Source organism: Mus caroli, unplaced genomic scaffold (assembly GCF_978045245.1).
Source record: "Mus caroli unplaced genomic scaffold, Mus_caroli_1 scaffold_6, whole genome shotgun sequence".
Lineage (NCBI taxonomy): Eukaryota > Metazoa > Chordata > Mammalia > Rodentia > Muridae > Mus > Mus caroli.
The window spans coordinates 32067408-32091990 of record NW_028227261.1 but is presented as its reverse complement, the minus strand read 5'-3'; the positions used below and the strand labels follow the sequence as shown (position 1 = coordinate 32091990).

Genomic DNA, 24583 nt, shown 5'->3' with positions numbered 1-24583 from the left:
TCAGAGTGGGCAGAGGCTGCCCAGATAGGAAACACGGTAACAGATGACTACAAGTGCAGTGCATGTTAGCTTAAACAGATATGTGTGTGGGCATGTGTGTGATTCTTATGGGCAGCCTTTATAAAAACACTGGAGGACGGCCTCCGTTTACAGTACTGTCTGACCTAGAGGTTCACATGTGTATCATCAGGACACGCTTATCCCACACCACCTCCCTTCTCATGTCTGACATCTGCCCTGGTGGATCTTATCTGTGGTTACACATGGTGACTCCAGACTTATTTTCATAAAATAACTGTGGGTTTCTTACCTGGCAGGAAATAATCACAGAACCACTGTGTTCATTTTAACCAGAGGGTGCGTTGACTGGCCATGTTGGGGCCATGCTCTCTATTCCTAGAGCTGGGATAGATCCTTCCTGAGTCACCTAAACTCAGAGTTGGGGTGGGGGCGCGTCTCCCATTTATTTACCCCAAGGAAAACTGGGATACGAGAATGAGGGATGGGACACGGGTGTGTGACCAGCGTGCAGTCACTGAGCCTGAGCTGAGGGTGCAGCAGGAATAGGGCACCTGCTGGCTCTGCCCCTCCTTCAGTGGGCCTGGGGAGGGGGCATAGAGCACAGCAAACAGCCTCCCTCTCAGAATCCACAAAGGAGTCAGCAAGAATGGGGCCTCAAATAGGGAAGGAAATGAACTTAATTAGACCTAAGCAAGCCATTTGTCTCCAGGAAGTGACATTCCGTTTTCCCTGGAAGTCCACAGATTAAGTGGTTTTAACAAAATGCCAAGGTAGAGGACAGATTTTTTTCCAGTGTTGGGAGAGGAAAACAGTAAGTCTATCCAATTACAAAAGTGCTCCCTAAGTGTCCAGGCCCTGGGCCAGGTGCTGTGGGGCTCTAGTTGCAGTGGATTGAGGGGGCCTGGAGGCCAGGCAGAGGCAGCTAAGGGAAGAGCCCTGTAAGCTGGCGTGGATACAGGGGTTGTTTGAGGGTAGGGAATTGTTTCTGGGCAGAGTGAACAAGGAAGGCTTCATGGAGGCCTGAGCTGGTTCCTGTGTGCACATACATGTGTGTCTTCTGTGTCCTGGGCCCCTCAGGTCTCATCCGTCTGCAGGAACTCATCATGGCCCCTTCGAGGTACAACATTCGCCTGAAGATTCGCCAGCTTCCGATCGACTCAGATGACTCCCGCCCCTTGCTCAAAGAGATGAAGCGGGGCCGGGAGTTCCGGATCATCTTCGACTGCAGCCACACCATGGCAGCCCAGATCCTCAAGCAGGTAGGTGGGTGAGCGCTACCTGAGCTGTGGGGCTTGGATGGAGACTTGCCGTGGTTCCACATCCCCTTCCTAAGGACACAGAGAGAGCATGACCCCAGGAAGCGTCCCAGCTGTCTCTCCAGCTAGCAGTAAGACCTTGGGGGCCACCGTGGCTCTGTATGCCTCAGTCGTACCAACAGTATAATGGTCCTTTTACTCCAGTTGTGTTAAAGATGTATAATCTGCCCCATGCCATGCCCTAGTTAGTATTCAGACTTTCCCAGCATAGACGCTGTCTCCTATCCCACCTTCACCAGGCTGTCGAGAGGCATGATTACAGAATGATGGTGATGAGATGTACCAGGTAAGTGAAGGGCCTTGGCTTCTCAGTGCAGGGTCCAGATGCCTCGCTGCCTCTCCCAGTGACTAAATCCCCATGGCTGTGGCACTTGCTGTTACTCTTTATGACTGAGAGACTGCTTTTTAAACAATGTGCTGAGCTTTGCAATGATGACAGAAGAGGGTGACTCTTCATCCTGGAAGGTCCACTGACATCCAAAGCGAGAGACTCATGAGTTCAAAGCCAGCTTGGGCTATGTAATGATGTGCGGTGTTAAGAGGAGGAGCATAGAGTGTGCATAGAGTCCTAGCTCAGTCGGTAGAGTGCTTATTAGTACATGAGGACCTAGGTTCAATCCCCTGTACCACATAATCCATGTCTTGTGCCACGTGCCTGTAATCCCAGGAGTCAGAGGTAAAGGCAGAAGACTCAGAAATTCAACGTCCTCTTTAGCTATACTACAAGTTCAAGAACAGCTTGGGATGCATGACATCCTGCCTAAGGAGCAGGAGGAGATTTTTCCTATTGTTCTGCCTCTCCCCTTCCATGTTACACAAGGGAGTCGTCACCACCACGTCCCCTAAGCAGAGTTCATTCATAATCCCACCTCAGACAGCTCTGGGGGCATCAGTGAGACAGGGCAGCAGAGGTGGCGTTTCTGGCACAGAGCCGGCATTGGACCTGAAGAGACTCTCCGGTCCCTGTGACGAATCCCCATCCAGGAGTCCTGTAACCTGCATTGTCCTGGGGCTTCCCCTCCCCCTCAAGTGAGGCAGAATGACCGTCAGAGCATTGCCTTACCTAAGAGTCACTCAGCGGGTGTCTGCGCCTCCCCGTGACCCTGAAAGCGGGGGGCCTTATTTTTACAGACAGGTGACAAGTGAAGAGACCAGGGCTGAAGGGAGAACAGAGGTCATCCCGCTAGGAATTCAGATTAGCCCCAGGTCTGTCTGACTGGAAAACATCTAGAGGTCTTTGAGGACCCTGGACTGAGCTAAAAGTAGATTAAAAGAGGCTGAGGCCTTTCCTGGCTGCTGGCCTCCTTCCAGCCCTCCCGGTGCGACAAGGGTGACAGAGAACACGCAGCAGTTCAAGGTATATTTGACCCTGCGACATTTTCCTCCAGAGCTCTTGGTGGGGCCCTGCTTTCTGAGGAACTCTGTAGAAAATGCATTACGGTCATTAGTGTTATAGATTGCAGGCTTCTACTAAAATACACAAGATACATCACACGGAGACCTCGTGCCACTGTTGCAAGAACCCCAGAGGACTGTGTGGTATGTCATGTAGGCCTGACGGGATCAGGGAAGCATGCAGCTTTCATTGCTCCTGGGGGACACTCATGCTGGGGACATTCCTCTCAAGCCCGGCTGACTCGGGGAGTTCAACCATGCAGAGCCAGGCGCTTGAGGCAGCCCAAGCTTCTGACTGAGTGGCAACAGGGTACAAAGATACTGACTGAAAACCCAGACCGCTGGATGTCTCCCGCAAGCCTGCACACCCCCAAAGTCCACACTGAAAACTCCCCCCCGCCATGCCCTACCTGGGTAATTTTTCTACACATTGGGGTAGGAACCTGTTGCTATCTGCCAAGCAGTCTGTGTCCTACCCAAAGTGTCACCCTCACTCTGAGCAGATAATCTCACATAGCCCACACAGCCTGTCCTGTCCCCCGCCCTGGTGAATGGAGGGCTCCCGGGGTGTCCTGTGCTGCTGGCTGACATTCTGTCTCTCCACAGGCCATGGCCATGGGCATGATGACGGAATACTACCACTTCATCTTCACCACTCTGGTAATGTACCTCCAGGTCCCGCAAGGAAGGGTGGGAAGCCTCCTTGAAGAGAGGTTATTTGACCTGGGCCTGGGCCATCCTGCTGGGGACAGACAGGAGCTATAGTTGGAAGAGAGCCAAACCTTCTTAAGGCTCTAGGTGTGGCTCCAGGTGAGGCCACAACAACTCTTTGTGACCTGCCCACCTTTGAAAAGGCACGGGCACGGTCTCTGGAGCCAGCGTGGAGAGCAGCTTCTCCATGTGTGGGGGCCCTACGTGAGTCTCCTGACCTCCATGCCTTGGTTTCTTCCTCTGCAAAAGGGGCTTCTACCTCATTGGGAGGCTTGGCAAGCTGATTAGGCCCAGGGGCGAGAGCAGAGCTTGGTTGGTGTACATTTGGAGAGAGTGGCCATCACCACTCTTCAGACTGCCCTCCCACCCACATCTGGCAGCGGCCCCTCAGCACACCCAGAATGACCACCTAGGATCCTGTGCTATCCGTACTAATATCAACCTCTTGCAGTCACTGGGACCAGCCCACCTGCCGGCTCCAGATGGGTCCCATCCAAAGTCTGAGAACAGTTAAGGCCATTTAAACCCATTAGAATAATTAGTTGTGGTCTGAGATCAGCAGAATTATGGCATCCTGTGCCAAAGAGAGCACGGACACGCTGTGCTGCCTAGCCTTGGAGCCAGCCCCACCCTGCCTCCCTACCATCCTCCATTCGGGGACCTGGAGCCCCTACCCCTGCAGCCCTACCATCCTCTCGATGAGTTGATCAGTAAGAACACCAGTCACCATTCTCCACCCAGCATCTGGACCTTCCTCTTCATATCTGGCTTTGACACAGTTGGCTTGTGACCTCAGGCAACAGCTCAAAGAGATACTGGGAGTCACAGGGCTGGTAGAAGACAGGATGTTTGGTGTAGGATTTCTAGAAATCAGGTGCTTGAGCTAGGTCTTAAAGGTTCGATAGGAGCGCACCGATGGTTGAGGGAGAGAAGAAGGGTATTCTACACAGAAGGAAAAGGGTAAGCAAAGGCCAAAATGCAGGTTAGCTCTTCAGGGATGTGTTAGAGTTGGCTCACACTGGAGTTGGAGATCCAGGCATGTTCTCACAGCTCCGTGTTGTATTCTTAGCTTTGCAGTCAGCCACTGTCAGATTTATACCTCAGCAGCGGGTCACCGCTGACAGCGAGGGTTCTCTCCAGCACAGTATAGTCACCCCAACGCCGTGATTGTCACATAGCCCCTGTTCACGGCACCCTGTGCCCCTGCAGAGCTCAGGGCCACCTTGCCCATCCTGCTGGCTATGAATCAGACCTAGGTACCTGATGGAAATACCTTGGGGAGATAGGGACTGAGGGCTAAGACCAGACACTTTCTCCCTAAGGGCGCCCACCTCACCTCAGTCACTTTCTGCCATTCTGTGTCCTGGACAGTCACCAGGGGCTTAGGACAAGGTGCTTCATCTCTATCAGGGCTCCAGACCAAGACTAGAGAAAGCAGCACTCTCATGCCTCACCCCTACCCCATGCCTCTGCAGAGATGCCACTGCCCATGGATGTCAAGATCAAAGGTCTCGGAAAAGGCATCCTAGCACCCTAGACCTCTCGTCTTGCACCATGCAGTGCCCCATGCATCCTAGATCTTGCTTCCCTAACACAGCTGTTCCTTTACCCGACAGCCACCAACAAATTCTGAGCTCCCGGGCTCTGAACTGGGAGGGTGGACAGCGATGGGCCCGACCTGACACAAAGCTCACACACAAGCTCTGAAACTTCCTTCTGTGAGCAGGGCTGTCTGTAGAGCCCACAGAGTGCCTGGCCCCCGGAGCAGGTGTTCTGTGATGCCTGAGTGGGAGATGAGTGGATGAATGGCCGCCATACAAATTAGGCTGCAATCAGCAAGATCAGTTCTCATCATCCCTTGCAACAGGCAGCTAAGATCATGGGCTACCGTGTGTCTGATTGGGATGAAGATGCTTCATTTGGAGAGGGAGATGGCTCAGTGGTTAAGAGCACTTGATGCTCAAGCGTGAGAACCGAGTTCAAATTCGTAGAACCCAGATAAAAAGCTGTGTGTGGCTGTGTGCACACTTTCAACCCCCAGGGGCTGGGCACAGAAGATTGCTGGGGCTTCCTGGCTTCACATTCAGTGTGTGACCCTGTCTCGAGGGAGTAAGGTGAAGAGCAATAGATCAGACCATCCAACATCTTCTGGTCTCTGCACAGACGTGTGTGTACAACATATACACCATATACATACCGCTCATACAACACCACCAAAAAACGATGCTTCAGTTCCTTAGACGGGGTTCCTCCCTTCTCTTTGCCTCAAGCCTGTATCTTTAAAACACTGATGACAGCGATGTCACTTGATGAGGGTGAGTGTCCAGGGCGTGGAAAGTGGAGGATTCTTGAAACAACACTTGGCACTTACAACCATGTAAGGGTCAAATTAACTCATTAAGCACCTCCCACTTTTGCTTCCTGTGTGTCCTCCATCGCTCAAAACAAACCTCAAGGGAGCTGTGACTCTCCCATTACCCCAGAAAAATGGAAACCGAGGCTCAGAGAGATGACTCAGCAAAAGCAGGTATGGTCCCCAGCGAAAGCTTGCCAGCCGCCAAGCCCTCTGCTGACAACTGTCACTGCAGAGTGCCTAGCCTCCTCTGGCAGGTAGACTCTTCCTGATATCTGGCCATTACAGTCCAGCATAGTGATTGACACTAATGGGGTAAACAGAGCTTCACGAATCCCAGCAGTGCCCATACTTCAGGCCTTGCCTGCATCCTCTGATTTCCCCTTCCAGGCCACCAAGGGAGAGTGTGCTGTCTGCTCTGCACCAAATGATCGAAAAATGGCATCTGGGACATCACATGTCTTGCCCAGAACTCAGAACAGATCATTGATAAAAGCTTAGGCTCTTAACTCTGGGTCTTGCCCTGTGGCCACTCCAGGGCATTGTTCTCCCTCCCACCCCTTTCTGAGCACAGGAGACCAGGCCCTTCCAGGGATATGTGTCCTCCACAGTACCAGCAGACAGCTTTATGGGGGGTGGGGGTGGGGGGACTGTGTATCAGGCGTCTTCCAAGGCAATCCCAGGACACTGCCCCCGTGTGTCAGGGCATCCGCTGTCCCCCTAGGTCGTCTTCCCTGATCACAGCCCATTGCCAGCTTCAGGGTCTTCCTTCCAGCCCTGTTGGCTCAGGGCTCTGCCTCGTGACTCCCCCTTTTCATGTCCATTGGTCAGTGGTGGCTACACTGGGAAGGGCAATGGTATTTGGCATTTTATCTTAGGAAAGGCGCATCATCAACCTTTCCCCCTTGAAAAATCTCTCCAAAGTCACTTCTCCCACGCAGAAGACATTTTAATCACCCCAGCCGCCATTACCGATGCCAGGCAGCTTTGAGCCCTTCCCAGATAACCCTGTGCTAATCAGCCACGGCTGAGCCCCCGGTGCATGGCATGAGGAGGTAAGAGCCTGGAGGTGAAAGAGAGAGAGAGAGGGAATTATAATAAATTAATAGATAAGCAATCACAATTAATGCCACTTCCCGGCAATAACAGTTACATCATGGGAAAGATATTTTCATCTGTCGTTCCTTGAGGCCATGTTTCCCGAGCATCGGCTTCTCCCCATTCAGACCCATGGGGTGCTAATGAATTAGTCTATTATGTTATGCTGAATGTTTCTAAAAGGTCCCCAGTCGACAGTGAATTCAGTGTGTCAACATTTGGCATCGGAAATGCAACTTTTTGCCAAGCTGCAGAGTTGCCCACAGTTCACCGTGTTGAGCACTTAGGGTCTTGGCCCCGGGGCAGTTTGAACAAAAAAACCACGAAAACAAGAGCTGAACAAAGGAGGCCTCTTCTCTAGCTCCTTCATGCCACTGCCCTCATACCCCAGGGATGGGGGTGCTCTGTGCCACTGGGCATAGGAAATGCACGTCATAGAGAAGCCCAGATGGGATTCTGACTTGGAGAGAGTGACTCCATGCCCTACCACCCATTAGAACTTACATCTAGACTGTCCCCCATGGCCTCAGCTCCTGCTTTGGATACTTGTTCCATAGCTGGTGGCAGTAATTTTGGAGGACCTTAGGAGATAGGGCCAGCTGCTGTAACTAGGTCCTTCAGGGTTACACACAGCCCCTGGTTCCTGCCACACTTCCTGCATCCTGCTCCACCATGATAGGAACACTTGTTTCAACACATTCCCACCTCTCCAGTGTCCACTGCTTACCCTTCCTCCCCCTGACTATGATAGGATCCAAGTCTCTGAAACCCGAAGCTGGAATAAGCCTTTATTTGCTTGAACTTGTCTGTCAGGGATTTTGTCACAGCCCTGAAAAAAAGCAATCCCATGCTCCCATTGCAGCTAGGCACCAGGGAGAGCAGCCTCACTAGCACGTGAGCCTCCCCATCAGTGGTTCTCCATCTAATGCTGCAACCCTTCAATACAATTCCTCATGATGTGGTGACACCCAACCATAGAATTATTTCATTGCTACATCGTAACTTACTTTGCAACTGTTTAATCGTAATATAAATATCTGATATACATGATACCTGACATGCCATCCCCAAGGGGGTCTTGACACACAGGTTGAGAACCACTGCTCCCCACCAAAGCAGAGATGCCATCCTTCATACTGACTCAGGTTGGCCTCTGGTCCCAGAGATCGGTAAACTGAGTCAGAGGCCCTGGGAAGGCTACTATTTGAGCCTCTGTCAAGTCTTGGCAGAGCCTCACACTGAGATGGGTGAGCATCAGGCATGGTCCCAGCAGCTCAGCTCCAGCCCCAAACTTAACATACACCACTGCAAATCTACAATCTGCCTCACTCTCCAGGCCTTCCTGGAAGGGGCTCTTAGGCCTGGGTCTAGAAGCAGACTTCTATCAGTGGTTCACCCTTCTTCCCAGGCAATTCACCAGCCTACTCCCAACTCACATCCTCACAGAGAGCCTCCTCCAAGGAGCAGGTAAACATTGAAACAGGATGTTGCTAGCCTAACTGACACTTCTTTCCACAACGGGGGTCAAGAATGCTTAGAAACCCCATGTTTTCACAAGAGGGGGTCAAAAGTGCTTAAGAGTTCATAAGGATGTCAGACCCCAGACCTTAATAATCGCTGCCTATTAGGAGGAAAGCCTGGGGTCCCAGAACCAGAGCTGGATCATTGATAGACTTGTATCTATGTAAAGGAGCGATCAAGGGGCACTTCCAGGAAGAACTGCTGCTTCTCTGAGTCTCAGAGAACAGCTGCAGACACTTTGAGCTATCCCGGTCTAGTGGCTGGGATATATCCAAAAGCATCCAGCATAGGATGAGAAGCTCTGGCAGGTAGGGCAGGGCAGAGGAAGGTTCAACCTTGGTGGAATGAAAACTGGGGATGGACGTGGGAAAGCAAGATGCAGAGGCAGAGTTTCTGAGCAAGTGATGTGATGGAATGCCATAGTTTAAGTAAGCCACAAGCAACAAGAGTTTCTCTAGCTCACAGGTCTGTGGGCTGGGGAGTCTGGGGACGTGGCACTGGCCTCCAGTGCGGACCTTGTTCTTCTTCCTCATAGCACGGTGGGGGAGCCAGTGAACAGTGGGTGGACCAGGAAGTTGGCCGGATTCCTTTGGAAACCTTCCTCACCTGCCTCACTCACCGCCTCTTGAAGTGTTTCTGAGGGCAGAGCCCTTGGGCTCAGTTACCTCTTCTGCAAGCCCCACCCCCACCCCAGTGCTCTGGTGTGATGGCCCCCACACTCACTCTACACTGAGATTGGTACCATTTAGACACCCTCTGGTCATCTTAGTGTTGACTCCCTTCCCTACATCCTCTGCTTCTACCTAGCTTCCTCCCCATCCTAAACACTGGCCTAGAAGCAAGGCCATATAGTGAGTTGTCCCTTGGTATTCACAGGATTCACAGCAGGACGGGGAGAGGTTGGCTCCAGGACCCCCTTTGGATAGTAACTTCTATAGATGCTTGTCACAGTCAGTGTATCTACTGCTGTGATGAAACACCATGGCCAAAAGCACCTTGAGGAGGAAAGGGTTTTTGTTTTGCTTTTTGTTTTCTACATCACAGTCCATCATGGATGAAGTCAAGGCAACAACCCAAGCAGGGCAGGAACCTGGAGGCAGGTCAAAAGTGCTTAAGAGTTCATAAGGATGTCAGACCCCAGACCTTAATAATCGCTGCCTATTAGGAGGAAAGCCTGGGGTCCCAGAACCAGAGCTGGATCATTGATAGACTTGTATCTATGTAAAGGAGCGATCAAGGGGCACCTCCATGGCTGATGCAGAGGCCATGGAGGAATGCTCCTTTCTGGCTGTGTTTCTCTCATGGCTTATTCAGCCTGGTTTCTTACAGAACCCAGGACCACCTGTCCAGGGGTAGCACCACCCGCTGTGGGCTCGGCCCTCCCCATCAATCACTAGTCGTGACAGGATACCATAGACTTGCATTTTTCTCAATTGTGGCTCCTTCTCAAGATAATTCTAGCTTGTGTCAAGGTGACATAAAACTAGACAGCACAATGCTCACGTCTCTTATATAAAATTGCATTGTGTTTACATATTACTAATCTGTGCTCTTATCGTCCTTAAATCAGCTCTAGATATCTTACAGGACACAATGCAATATAAGTGCTGTGTGGTTCGCTGTATTGTTATGGAACTATGGTGAGAAAGAGTCTGATTATCCAATATACATGAGCAATTATATGCCTATACACATGTATACCTATAGAACCAGAACCGTGGAGCGAGAGAGAGAGAGAGAGAGAGAGAGAGAGAGAGAGAGAGAGAGAGAGAGATCCATGGTTGAATTCACAGATGCCCATGGTCTTGGAAGCCTGGCCCTATTTGTTTGGGCAGATTAGAATGAGACTTTCTTGCCTGAATTCCAAGTCCTCTTCTCTGAAAAGGAGAGATAAGTCCATGTCCTTCCATAAAGGGTCCTCCTGGGAATGCGGGAGGAGCAGGAGTTTAGCACCAAAATGGAGCATCCCAGGGACCATAGGACACCCAAGCATTGTGCAAGGTCTGCTCTGTGGGCTCCAGCCTGTATCCCTTTTGATGACCAGAGGCTGGCACTGGGGTAGGGGTAGAAGTGGGATGGGCTTCAGGTCAAAGTGTTAAGCAGCTCTGTGAGGGGAAGTGGGGAAGAACAGAAGAGAAGAGACTCAGTTTCTCCAGTCCTGGCTTGCAGCCAGTCTATGTTATCCAAGTATTTATTTTTGAGAATCAAAATATCAGCCTGAAGTAAGTGTAGACTGGATGTCAGGAGGGACAGCCAGGACGTGAAGCAGAACACTGGAGGAATGATGTGAGTAACGGGGTTTTAAGGGACATAGAGTAGAGCAGCCAGGTTACACACAAAATAGATTAATCTCCTGCAAAGCAATAAAACCACAGCCTTAGGGATGACCTTTTGTGTCGGACACAAATCTCATGTTAACCAGAAGTTTGGGCTTTAGCCAGCATTAACAGCAGTTCCTAATCCCGCAGAGTTAGGAAGCCCCGGTGACCTTTGAGCAACTATTTCGTGTGTTGATAGCCCATGATGTTCTTCTTGTGTCTCTTTGAGTTTGGAGTCATTTTGGACCTGTGGTGCTCTGCTTGGCTCCTGTGAAGGCTAACTACCTCTCCACACGCTCTCTTCTCTACTGAGGGGCAGCCAGCTAATCCCCACTGCCCTGCCTCTTGGCTTCTTGCCTCACCAGCCCATTGGCCTGGGCTGGGGCTGCAAGAGGGGCCAGAGCTGCCTGGGCTGTATATCCTGTACTCCTGAACTCTTAGCCAAGCCTTCCCATCTACTGTGGAGAGTCCTTGGGACAGATCTTCCTAGGAGGCAGGGTGAAAGGCCCTGAGACCTGAGAAAGACTGGGGAGAAGGCAGTAGACTCCTTTGGCCCCCTTTCCCACTATAAAGGAAAAAAAATACTCTGGCCTTTCTGCCTCCTCCAATGTCACTTGGAGATGCCCAAACCCAGCATCCTTCATCCTCCCATGGTGAGATGGTTCCTTAGGGTTCTATAAAGGGGAGTGATCCCCATTTTGTAGACGAAGAAACAAGCAGATGGCTCCCATAGTCAGCATATAAGGTCAGTATCAGGGGAGCCAAATGGCCTCTGGGTCCAGTCCTCCTGTGGGTACTGCAGTCACCTTTCATGCACAGGGCTCTGCAGGGAGCCACAACTCAGACCCAGGGGTGCCCAGGTCCAGATGGTGAAGGGGGAGCTGGGTCACCCCTAAGCACATCAGACTCTCTTATCTCTCTTCAGGATCTCTACGCACTAGACCTGGAGCCCTACCGATACTCGGGAGTGAACCTGACTGGGTTCCGCATACTCAACGTGGACAACCCCCATGTCTCAGCCATTGTGGAGAAGTGGGCCATGGAGCGGCTGCAGGCAGCTCCCCGGGCAGAGTCAGGCCTTCTGGATGGTGTGATGATGGTACAGTAGGCAGATGGACAGATGGACCCCAGGGGCTCCCTCCTTCCTTCTTCCTTGTCCTCCAGTCCTTTGTTCCTTTTCTCTCTCCTTCCTCCCTCCCTCCCATCTCCCCAAAGAACAATTCAAGACCTGCCCAGACCTCATCCTTTCTAGGCTTTTCTTCTTGCTAGTTACTGAGGACCTTCAGTAACTAGGACCTCCGTATATCAGCCAGAGCTCCGGAGACAACAGTTCCCTCCCCACCTTCCTCAGGGATCCCTCTAATAGGGCTGATTAAAAATGTCTTTCAGGAAAAGGAGCTAAAGATTTAGATAGTGACAGGCAGGTGTGAGGCTGGGAAGGCAAGAAAGGAATAAGGAGTAGGTGAGATTAGGTAGTGAGTTGGGCAGAGGGTCTGGAGAGAGAGCCATAGCTGCAGAGAAGAGGGTAGTACTGGGGTATCTGTAGACTAACAGGGCCACTGAGGCTGGCCTGTCTTCAGGTGAAAGGATAGGGGCTCTCTCTGGGCCTGAGGGTCTGTTCCGTCCCCAGTGCCTCAGGAGCTTGTAGTGGGAGATGAGCCGAGAAGCATCGGCATCCCTCAGACAGGTCTATGCCCTCTGCAGACGGATGCAGCCCTGCTCTATGACGCAGTCCACATTGTGTCTGTGTGCTACCAGCGAGCGCCACAGATGACCGTGAACTCCCTGCAGTGCCATCGGCACAAGGCCTGGCGCTTTGGTGGCCGCTTCATGAACTTCATCAAGGAGGTGAGTCTTACACCCCTCAAAGGATGCTCCCTGCTGCCTCCAGTGCTCAGTCATAGTCAGAGGGTGCGAGCGCTCAGGTTTGGGGCTCAGAAGCGGTTTCTGCTGCATACAGACTTGGGCAGGTCACCTCACACCTCTGTGGCTCATTTTCCCCTTGGCCTCCAAGGGGACTGAGAAGCCCAAGTGATGGAAGTATCCTCTCTCCCTGTCACTCTCCTCATGGCTGTCACTCAGGCTCCCATCCACAAACCCACTCAGGACCTCATGTGCCAGTGCATCACCGCTGGCTAAGTAGCTAGGAGTGAGATGACCGACTGTCTCTTTCTCAGCTCAGAACTGTCCGGAAGACAGAGGAAAACCTAGGAACTGAGCAGTGTAGTCTCAGTAGCTAGCAAGAAGACAAGGCTAGGAAGGATAAGGTCTAGGTAGGGCTATCCTGGGCTACAGTGAGTAGGTGATCGTGATCAATTCTATGAAGATCCAGACTCCCCGCCCGCCCCCCCTCCCGTCTGTGTGTGTGTGTGTGTGTGTGTGTGTGTGTGTGTGTGTGTGAGCGTGCGTGTGTTGCTTTGGAGACCTTCCATGTACTGACTGGCAGCCATTGGCTGAGGGTTGGTCTCAGAGTTGTGCACCACCCCAGCCCCCAGCCCCCAGCACAGCAGGTGTGACAGCCCTGATTTTTCAGTCACCATCATCTGTCACTCTAACATCCTTTTGGGTACTGAGTCCTAACCAGAGGGCTTGTAGTCCACACTGCTTCAGGGAGCCCCACCTCTTCACCCCTTGCCCCTTGGAAAGCATGAGGCTCAGCTATGAGTGCCCAAAGGAAAGCAGATTACCCACTGCTCAGCCTAGTAGACAAGTCCCGTTCCCCCTCCTGGGGCTTCTCCTACCCAGGCTGCGGGGGCCGGGGGGGGGGCGGGGTGGGGGAGGACACTCCCATCTCCTCCAGAATTCCTCTGTTCTCCTTAGTGCCTGGGGGTCAGACAAGAGTAGCCACAAAGGGCTCCTGTTCTTTCGATAACTGGACGCTTTCAGAACCCAGGTACCCTGCAGAGTCCAGTCTGCCTTTGTCCGTTTCCAAGTTGCCCATCTCTCCGTCTGCCTGCGTGACAGTAAATCATTTGAAAGACTTGGCATTTCCGAGAGGAGTTGGAAAATACCAGGCCGGAGTTCAGAGCGTGTGAAGCATCTTTCATTTAGCAGAGTCCTGAGCCGCTGCTAGAAGGGGGCGGGTGGGCTGGGAAATGTCACGGGGAGGAGCTGCCCATGGCTCCCTGCCCTGCCCCTGCCCACCCGCCCACAGACAGGCCGCACCTGCTGGCATTTAATTCCTCGGGAGCTGACAGGGAGGAAGGCCTCCTCTGTAGGAGCAAGGCAGCTGCAGACACCTGCTGAGATTTCCCTGGGGGCCTTGGATAGCCTGAGGGGTGTGGGCTGCAGAGGAGATGGAAGCCGGAGGGATGGGGAAGCCACAGCCTGAGGGGAGCTGGGCCTCCCTGTGAAGTCACAAACAGAGCTGTTCACCTTCTCTGATGTGGCTTTTAATCTCTGTCCCCCTGGCGCCCACCACCTTCCCCAGTTCTGTGTGTGTGTGTGTGTGTGCGCTCACACGTTCATGTGGAGACCAGACACATATATCTTCTACTATAACATCTACTTTGACTTTTTTGAACCCGAGTCTCTCATTGAACCTGGCATTCACAGACTAGATCCACTGTCTCCATCCCACGCACACCCAGTGCTAGGGTTACTGACATCTGGAACCGTATCTGACATTACTATGTGAGCACCAGGGATCTGACTCAGAACCTCTTGCTTCTGTGTCAGACATGTTACTAACCAAACTATTTCCTCAGTGTCTCAGTCTATCTTTGAACCTCAGTATTGACATCTGAGAAATGGGCACAATGATGACACCCCCCACACACACACACACACGCTTCGTAGGGTCGCAATGGAAGTTCAAGGGGCTCCCTAAGGGTAGTAATTGTAACTCTCTCCTATAAACTTCCTCTGGGAGCCTGGCCTTGCCCAAAGGTCTGCTTCTCCTTCCCAGTTGAGGACCAGTTCCATTTGCAGGAGCCTATTGGGTTCCAGAAGGTTATAACCCATAATACTCAGTCATGGCCATGCACACAGGCATGGTACTGGGCACTTCACCCACCTCTTTTAGGGCCTGCAGACCAGTGGGGTTGGTAGCTCGATCAAGTACCTTTTGTTTTGCAGCCGTCTGGGCCTCCAGGGTGCTGCCTCTGAGTCAGGATACCTTTCACCTACCTACTTTTTAGGTGGGGCTGAGGATGGCTTGAGGCAGAGTCTCAGGAAGTAGCCAGACTGGCCTGGAATACACAATCCTCTTGCCTCTAACCCAGCTACCATCTCCCATTATCCGGAAAAGTCCAAAAGGACTCCAAGCTATCCAAGAACAGGGAGACCCTCTAGGCCTTTAGTTTAGATTCAAAGATAAGTTTCCGGGGCCTGGGAACTTGAAAGTGTGATTGGTGCTGTTGCTCATTCCCGAGAGAGGCCAGGGGCCCTGCTCAAAATGCAGGGTTATGTCCAAAGCAGTGCTTAGCCAGCAGGATACCCACACCCAGACCTCCTGCTTCCCACCCCTCTCCTCTGGAAACCTCACTCCTAGCTGCTCCCACTCACAAGCCTGGCTGAGAACAAGATCCGCGCTCCCTGCCACCGCTGGCTGTCTCCATATTTCCCAATCCCCTTTATGCACCCCAGGACCTCAGGATGAATGATGGGTCTTCTTTTCCCAGACACAGTATCTTTTTACAGACACTGCAAAAATACCCATCATCAGCATTACCCCCAAGGAGAAAGAAAAGGGAAGGGGTTCAAATCAAGGGGTGAAGCCCTGGGATCAGAGGTCTAGCTTGCTTCTGCCTATTGTATAGTGCAAGTTTTGGGGCTCCCAATAGTATCCCCCTCCAGGCCTGTTCCCATGGTTCCCAGCTGTAACATGGGAATCATGATCCTCACCTGGCCAGCTCTTGAGGCCACTGGGGAAGCTAAACGATACAAACATTCTTACGGAGTCACCTCTCTGTCTAGGGAGGTGACTCCAGCAGTAAAGTGCTTGATATACAAGCATGAGAGTCAAAGTTCGAGACCCCGGCACCCACATATAAAGCTGGGCACAGCCTCGATCTGTAACGCCAGAGCTGGGAAGACGGACAGATGAATCTGTAGCATTCCCTGGCCTGCCAGCCCTCTCCGAGTCAGTGATCAACCAGATTCAGGGAGAGAAATTCTCAAAAATATAAGATGAAGCCGGGCGTGGTGGTGCACGCTTTTAATCCCAGCACTTGGGAGGCAGAGGCAGGCGGATTTCTGAGTTCGAGGCCAGCCTGGTCTACAGAGTGAGTTCCAGGACAGCCAGGGCTATACAGAGAAACCCTGTCTCGAAAAAAACAAAAAACAAAAAAAAATAAAATAAAATAAAAATATATAAGCTGAGCCGGGCAGTGGTGGCGCACGCCTTTAGTCCCAGCACTTGGGAGGCAGAGGCAGGCGGATTTCTGAGTTCAAGGCCTGGGAAGATAGCTCTGTGGGCAAGAGCTCTTGCTATGCAGTCCTGAGGACCCGAGTTCAAATCCCCAGCACTTGCATAAAAGCCAGACATGGCTGCATGTGCCTATCATTGAGAAGAGACAGGTGGATTCCAGAGGCCTGTTGATCACTTACAATAGACAAAAGGGCAAGCTTCAGGTTCAGAGAGAGCCTGTCTTAAGAGAATAAGGTAGAAAGTGATAAAGGACAACACCTTCACCCTCCAAATGGCCATGGGCACCAACACGTGTGTATGCAATGTACAATAATAATAATAGCCGGGCAGTGGTGGCGCATGCCTTTAATCCCAGCACTTGGGAGCAGAGGCAGGTAGATCTCTGAGTTTGAGACCAGCCTGCTCTACAGAGTGAGTTCTAGGACAGCCAGGGCTACACAGAGAAACCCTGTCTCAAAAATAAATAAATAAATAAAAACAATAATAAAAATATTTATTACTTTAAATAAGGTGGAGAATGCCTGAGAAAGACATTGAGCATTGATACTTCCACACACATCTGCATACACATGCACACATTTCTATAGGCACACATGTACAAACACAGAAAGAGATATACCCCCCCACACACACACACACTTGTGTGCACCGAGAATGATTACTTGGGACACCTCCACCCCCCACCCCCAGGAAAGAGACAGTCTAGAACACTATCCAACACTGGCAAACCTGAAGGTAGCAAGTTCTTCCGGTGAACAGGTAGGAATGGCGGTGGGCTAATCACCTGTTCCCACTCACAGGCCTTGCGCAGGCTGTGCCGCCCTGGGCTAGAAGATAGTCTGCTCCAAGTTAAAGCTGCCTCTTTTGTTAATAACAACAAAGTAACAGAAGTTGCTGTTTACCAGGGGCCTGAATTAGATCAGGCCTTCCTTCTCTCTGGGTTTCCTGGCTTGTTTCACTCTCACAGCTTTTTGGAAAGATGGATACCATGATTAGTCCCATTTTCTAGCCAAGGAAACTGAGGCAGTGGGTAGTCAAGGTCACAGAGATACTGGAGTTGACCCCAGAGTTCTCAACTGTGGCATGGTGCTGAGGCGGCAGGTTGAGGGACTTTGTCTCTGGGGTTCACGTTTCAAGGATGCAGCTTTGTAACCAGAGAGCCTTTGGTGAGTCTCCTGGGCTCCAACTCTGCTCACCTGCCTCGCTGGCCCCCTCCAGGGATCTGACACGGGCTCCCCCTTCCCAGGGCTTCGAGGCGGGGGCTCGTTTGAGCGCATCCGAGATCGATGTTGTACACGAGAAGGTGCAGATGTAGGGCTGGCTAAAGAGCGTAATAGAATTTATGGAAATCGCTGGCTCGCACCACAGCCCGAGCAATGATGGAGGTGATTATTAATTAATCATGGTCTTGGGGGAACAGTATCAGTGCAAGGAGTAATTAAAATGAAGCATTGTACAGTTGTACCGAATGATGATTTATGAGCCCGAGGAATTGCCGCTCTGCCCTCTCCCCTCCGCAGGCTCAATGGGAAGGATTAACTGGACGGATTGTGTTCAACAAAACCAGTGGCTTGCGGACTGATTTTGATCTGGACATCATCAGCCTGAAGGAGGATGGCCTCGAGAAGGTGCGTGGGCTCCGGCGGAGGATCAGCAGAGGGCCAGGGATGTTGGAAGTGCCTTCCACAAGCCCAAGGGCTAAGGGGCAAAATCCATTGCAGACACGCCCTTGAGAGTCAACTGACCCAGCGTGGCTTCTGCAGAACTGTGAGCCAGAGGAGACTGTGGGGTCCTGTTACACTTGAGGGTGCCAATCTCAGTGACTTAGCTACAGCAGACACCTATGACCTCACTCTGCAAGCTAGGCCTGTCAGAGAAACACAGTTATAGTCTTGTGACACACACTGGCTGTCTCTAAGCCCCCGAAAGGGTCAGAGATAAGGACTTGTATGTTCTTAGGTTAAACTTTCTAACCTCCACAGATTGCCTACTTGGGGTAGCAAGTTCATGGTCCCTGGGAGGCATTTAAGCAAATATGGACAGATTGCTTGTCTGGGAGATTGAGAGAATCCTTACCTCAAAGAGAAGTTGAAGTCTTTGGGGTCTGGGCTCCCCAAATTCCAGCTTCTCAGACCACTGATTCCAATATTTGGTTAAAGGAAGCAACCCTACCTGGACTTGGAGCCTCTCCTCTGGCCAACCTAGAAAATGTTGTAATGAGGCCTATGACAGGCTCCAGGAACTCAGCATGTGCTACAGAAAGTCAGGCTGCTGGGCCAAGAAGGGGATTTAACCTGAGGCCCCAGTTTTCAGCATCTGGAGGAGCCAGCAACTCAGCCACACCCATCCCACTGCAGCCGATTCCTGAGAGCCACTGAGTTCCCCTTCAGCCCTGAGATGTGCCATTTATAGGATACAGAGAGGCCGGGAGAGTGGAAGGACCCTCTGCTGTCACTGGGCCTCAGGGCAGACTCCCATCCTCCCTTCCTGCATGCGTGGGTCAGCCTCTACAGAGGGTCAATGTAACACCCTCCTCTACCTTACCTTCTGCTCTCTCCATCCTGAGCCTTCATCCTTCCTGAATGTACATGCAGATGGAGTGTCACCAAGCCTAGCTCTATCCTACACGTGGCTTCCCAACTCCAAGCCAGGGCATGCTGCAGCCCTTATTAGGAGCCTTTTAGTTAGACTCTGAGAAACTCTAACAGCTGGCCTCCCCACCCAATGCAGACTCCACAGTTGACTCATGGTGCTGTCCTCCTAAACTTCTGGGTATCGTCCCAACTTGGTGTCCTAGCTGTGAAAGTGACATCTGTGATCCTCCCCCAGGCATGGACCTAGCTCTGTTAGCCTCTGTATACTTGTGGCCGTGACTCTCCCATTCTCTCCTGAGTCCTCCTAGCCACTATATAGGGGAGAGGTGACCAGGAACCCTCACGATTCATCCACAGCTATCTCATGTCATATATGGCATTAATTCCCAAGGGCAGGGACCTTTCCTAGGATCACTGAGGCCCACTCACTGATCTAACCCTAGGCGTACTCCGTGGGCTCCTCACTCTTTGTTTAAGCTCACCAATGCTAGAGAGCAGTGGCCCCCTGCCCCCGCCCCCTCCCCCTCCCCCTCCACCGCCCTTCTCCAGCAATACCATGACTGACATGCTCTCAGGTAGCCATCCTAGCTTTCTTCTCTCAGCTGCTCATCTCTAGGTAGAGCATCAAATTCTAGGGAATAGTAGATAAATGGCACACACGCCACCGCTTTCCGCTCCTGTGCCCGTGGCAGGCATCAGTAATTGATCACTGGAGCACTCTTTCCATCTGAGCCCACCCTGCAGCATCTATCTCCCAACAGCCCTCCAGGCAGCTGGTACAAATTGACCGTAGCTAATACTCAAGGAAAACTCTATTATCCCTAGATGGAGGTTGGCTTGCCTGGTGCCCACTAGAGGCTCCCAGTCATAGCCACCTGGGCCCGTAAGCAGAGAACCTCTTCTTTCCCGTTTCTTTAACCTGCACTATGCCTAGAATCTACCAGGATACCCAGACAGGGCTTAGAAGAGCTTGCTGGGCTGAGGCTCCTCGCTCTTCAGCCACCTCGGCTTGCTGAGTGTCTCTCGCAACTCACCCTCTTGCTCAGCACCCAGCCCTCTGCTCAGCATCTTCCCACTGAGCTTGGCCCACTTTAGAAAAGAGCCTCTTCAGTCCCATCTGCCTGCCTCCTTCCTTGTGGCCCCAGTGGTCCACACAGGCAGAGAACATGCTGAGCCCTCGACGCAGCCACAGCCTCCCGTTGCCTCCTTCTGTTTGCTAAGCTGGGTCAGAGCTGATCCAGCTAGCTCCAGCCGGTGGCTTTGGGAGGATTAAGGCAGAATTACTCAAGCATAATTACGTATCTCCCTGCTATCTGTCGGGCACAGCTCTCTGAGTGGGTTGTTTGCACTTGGCCTCTCTGTTTAATTGATTAGGTTTTCTGAGTACCCCCAACTGGGCCAAGGACAGAGTAGGCCGTGCTGATGCCTTCCTTGAGAGAGAGGAGCCAAGATGAGGCCCAGCTGGGAAGTTTGCTCAGAATGCACCTGCAAGAGGCCTGGGGCTTTAGAATGACTTATAAAAAATGTATTTATTTATTCATCATGCATGGGTGTATGGAGTCGAGCCACTGTGCACCTGTGGGCACCAGAGGACAGCTTTCAGGAGTCAGTTCTGTCATTCACCCATGTGAGTCCCAGGGATCGAACCTGGGTCATCAGGCTTGGCAGCACGTGCCTTTACCTGCTGAACCATCCTATCAACCTCAGGATGACTTTTAAACCCTACCTCTCCATCCTTTAACCTTCGGCTTGATAAGGATGCTGTGAGGAGTTTCCATGGTGACAGGGTAGCAAACCCCCTTCAGTCATAGTGCACGCAGTTCACTAGTCCTGTGTTGTCACCCACAACAACTTCCTGTTGAGGCCGGCCTGCTGCCTTTTCACCCACTGCCCCTCTCCTTTGCTTAGTACACACCTGTGGGGGCATCTCTCCCTCATCCCAGTGGGAGCATCACCTCCATTCTGGGGTGGTCCAGACTTTGCAGGTGTCTGGCCTGGACGAGACCCATTGAGTAAGCAGAAGAGTGGCCAGTGTCTTGTTCAGGAGATGACCTTGGCCCTGCCATCGATGCTGGGCATCTGCTCTGCTTCTCCAGCTCCCTGCAGCTCCTCTGTCTTTCTCCTTCGGCCAAGACTTTGTCAGCAAGAGGAAAAGAAAACCTCACACCTCAGAGCCTCCTTGGAGGAGGGAGAGCATCAGGGAGGATTAAGGCAGAATTGTCGTCAGAATTGTACCCCCAAAACACACAGACGCAACAACAATGGCAGTGGCTGTGACTGTTGGAAACAGATGGCCTGGTTGATGAGGAGAAAGGAAGGACTCAGCACCTGTTTTTTTGTCTGTCTGTCTGTCCATCCAGGTTGGAGTGTGGAGTCCAGCTGACGGTCTCAATATCACTGAGGTTGCCAAAGGCCGAGGTCCTAATGTCACTGACTCTCTGACCAATAGGTCACTCATTGTCACCACTGTGCTGGTAAGAGCCTCAGGCCCTGCTGGAAGGGCCATCTGTCCCGAGAGACCACTCCATTTCCCCTGTCACATCCGGGGTACCCCTTAGGAGGCTCTCAGCAGACCAGGACACAGTAGCAAAGTGGACCACAAGAATCTGAGGGAGACTTAGAAAGCTCTCAAAGGGAGGTTGGAACCCAGGACCTCTCCCTGTTCCCCAAGAGAAGCCCATGTTTGTTGTTTTACTCACTGTGTGCCACCTGCTTTCTTAGTAGGACCAAAAAAGAAACTCAACTGTTCACTGCAACTAGGGGTCTCTTCTCCCACCTGAAGTCCCAGGACCAAGGCTCTTTCTTCCCTTGAGCAGGTGCCATGAGCCCCTCCGGCTATGGCAGGAGCTATGGCCACACCAGAGGGCCCCAAGAGCCTGGACACATGTCACACTGTGCTGGTTTTATAAATCCCCAGAGCCAGAGGCTGAGACCTCTCCTCCTGAACCACATCCCACATCCCATCCTCTCTCTGTGTAATGAGTCAGTGGGTCTCACCTCTCCATGATGCCTAGATGGGGCTAACGCCTACCTGCCTCCCCAGCTGAAACAGTTCAGCCAGACTCCTTCTCCATGACTTCTGTTCTCCTCTTGAATCGTTCTTCTGATTCAATCAGGAAGTGACTTGTGGGCTTTCCCAGGCTCCCTGCACCTTGTAGCTTGCAGCCACTGCTGTCCCTTACTCACCTCTGCTGTACCCATTCTTCCTATGTGACTGACTGCCTTCTAGGAGGCCCTCGTTAGAGCCAAGCAGAAGCCGAGTCCTTTGGGGACCAAATGGGTACAAGTAGACCATTTAGAGTATAGCAATTAAATCTGCAAAACCCATACCCGGATGCCTGGACATGCTCCTCTTCGTAAAAGCAATCTTGGCTCATTAAGATTAAGAAAGCCTTCCATGGGCGAGGCCTGGACCCAAGTCTTGGGAGCTTTCCATGGTACTTGGATGACGGTGGCTTCCCCTTCCAACTGAGGCAGTTCAGCTAGGCTCTGTACTCATCCATCCTCCCATCTAGTGTGACTCACCATGCATGTATTTAGTGGCTGGGGCGCAGGGGCCACCATGAAACAGGGAAAAAAACTGTGAAATACCGAAGTTCTTCTAGGAACCTCAAGGACACTGGAGTACCAAACATGTTGAGGGGAATTTCAGCCAGTGTGTCTCATCTCTAGTCCCCGGGGTCATGGTCACCAAGAAATCCCATTAAGGACCATAGAAACTGAATAGGTGCTGTGGACAGGCTGCTGACAGAGCTGGAGGGAGAGAGCCAGGGAGGTATAATCCTGCCTTTGTCAGGGCAAGAACCCAAGAAGTCTTCCAAATAATCATATGCCCTTCCAGTCTTTAGGGATCCACTTATTAAGGAGACAAATACAAAAAGCATAAGCCAAAAAGACCCAACAGGAGCAGGAGGAAAACGAATGTAAAATATAAATGATAAGAATAAACAAAAAGCATATAGGGATTTTAGGAGACGGATGAGCCATTAAAGGAATGTGGATAAAATTAGGAAGGATGAAGGGAAAGCAAGAGATAAACAGAAAGGTTAGTGGGGAACCAATGAAGAGAAAATGAGGTAAGGAGAGAGATTAAAAGGGAAGATATTAAGGAAGACGAAAAATTAAATAATTTACAACACTGGCTAGACAAGGTAAAAAAAAATGTTCAAACCAAAAAAAAAAAAAAATGTCAAAAAGCCAAGGAATGAAAGTGTGACACCGGCAAAATATAAAAGGGTAAAAAATAAAATAATAAAAAGGTGGTAAAAGATTAAACTCAGAATTGCATGAAATGTGAGATATAAATAAAACACCTCTTAGGAGGCAAGATTAAAATGAGGTGAGAGAAAGGCGACCTCGGAGATGAGGAGAGATGGTTCCAGGTGTCGTGGAGACACAGAACCGCAAAGCAGGACTCCAAGCGGAGCGGTGATGAGCTGAGGAGCCCCAGCAGGGTAGCAGGGTGCAAAACACAGTTACCTTAAAAGGCCACCAGCTCATGTCTCATGGGAATGGCAGCTGCCCCTGTGTCAGGAGTGTGGAGCTGACTTTAATCCCAGCACTCAGGAAGCAGAGTTGGGGAGATCTCTGCAAGTTCAAGGCCAGCCTAGTCTACCTAGTGAGTTCCAAGATAGCCCCTCCCCTCCTAATAGAGTATGAATTGTTCTGCAGAGGCACAGAGGGGGGCTTTGTTTTGCTTTGCTTGAAGAGCCAAATCGATCAAGCAGCCCGTGCTCCTGGTCAGTCCACCTTCGCAGTTTCTTCACCATAATAGCAGTGGTCCCCAACCTGCTGGGCTCACTCCTTTCCCAGAACTGGCTGGCTCCCAAGAACCCCAGGAGGATGTGGGGGAGATAAGCCTCTTCTGGCTCATAGCCTGGCACACAGCTCCATCTGCCCAGCTGCCCCTCAGCCTCCACCAGCTGGGTAGAAATGGCCAGTAGCTCTTTGGCACTTGTAGGAACAGCGGATGAGCAATGGCTAAGAGCACAGACTTTGGGGGTTGAGACCTGGCCTCTCTGTTGACATACTGGGTGGGCTTTCCTGTTTCGTGCCTGGGGCCTACCTGACAAGGAAGAGACAGGAGCAGTGACACCTACCTCCTAGAGTTGAGAGAGTGGATGTTCATAAACTCATTGCGGGGTGAGTGCAGCCACTGCAATGTATTGCTGTTGATTACGTATCCAGGACCCAGTGAGCTCAGGTTGACTACAACATGCCAACCATGGATGGGCATGGATGGCTCTGAAGTTCAGAGCCCTGAACTTCAAGACTTAGCACAGGCACAGTGACGACTCCTGGCATGTGGGGCACAATGTGTTATGAACTTTCAATTATCACTTGAACATTTGTTTCAAGCCCAGTGCATTCTCCTGGGCCTACCTCACATCCCCCGATCTGCCCAGGGTTTACACTCCGTTGTATGGTTTTAGCGTTTGTCACATCTACCCAGGACCTCCTCAGACCCCTAGCCTCTCAGAGAGACATAAGCCTCCAGGCTGGCCTCTACCCTCCCCGGTTTCCTTCCTTGGCCATAGTCTCAGCCCCTGGCCCTAGGATCAGCCTTATTATCTATTCCTGGGACAGCTACACAAGTCATAGCTCAGCCTGGCTCTGCCAAAGCTGTCCTGGCTGAATACTCAGCCCCTTGCTTGGCTGCCTGTGTGCAGGGTCAGCACTTCCTGCTGGGAGCAAGGACCCCTGCCTGTCTTTGCTGGGATGGTCCAGGCAGGCAACCACACTTTGAATGACAGACAGGTACCTAGGCACAGGATCAGAACATCAAACTGTTCAGCCCCTGGGGACTAGGACCTGGAGGGGAAAGCCCTGATGAGAAGGAGCCCCTTCATCCTGGCGTGTGGCAGGTCACAGCAGCCTACATAAGC

General features: G+C 51.7%; 1 protein-coding gene across 3 annotated transcripts in view; it reads left to right on the top strand.

Moving 5' to 3' along the window:
• Grik3 (glutamate ionotropic receptor kainate type subunit 3) overlaps positions 1-24583 on the top strand; it is a 219619-nt gene that overhangs the window by 146681 nt on the left and 48355 nt on the right. For all 3 annotated transcript variants that reach the window (XM_021159766.3, XM_021159768.3, XM_029476815.2), the window contains exons 4-9: positions 1099-1280; positions 3339-3392; positions 11659-11832; positions 12438-12581; positions 17625-17732; positions 21059-21172. In XM_021159766.3, the coding sequence (XP_021015425.1) occupies positions 1099-1280; positions 3339-3392; positions 11659-11832; positions 12438-12581; positions 17625-17732; positions 21059-21172 (776 nt within the window). The remainder of the gene's footprint in view (positions 1-1098; positions 1281-3338; positions 3393-11658; positions 11833-12437; positions 12582-17624; positions 17733-21058; positions 21173-24583) is intronic.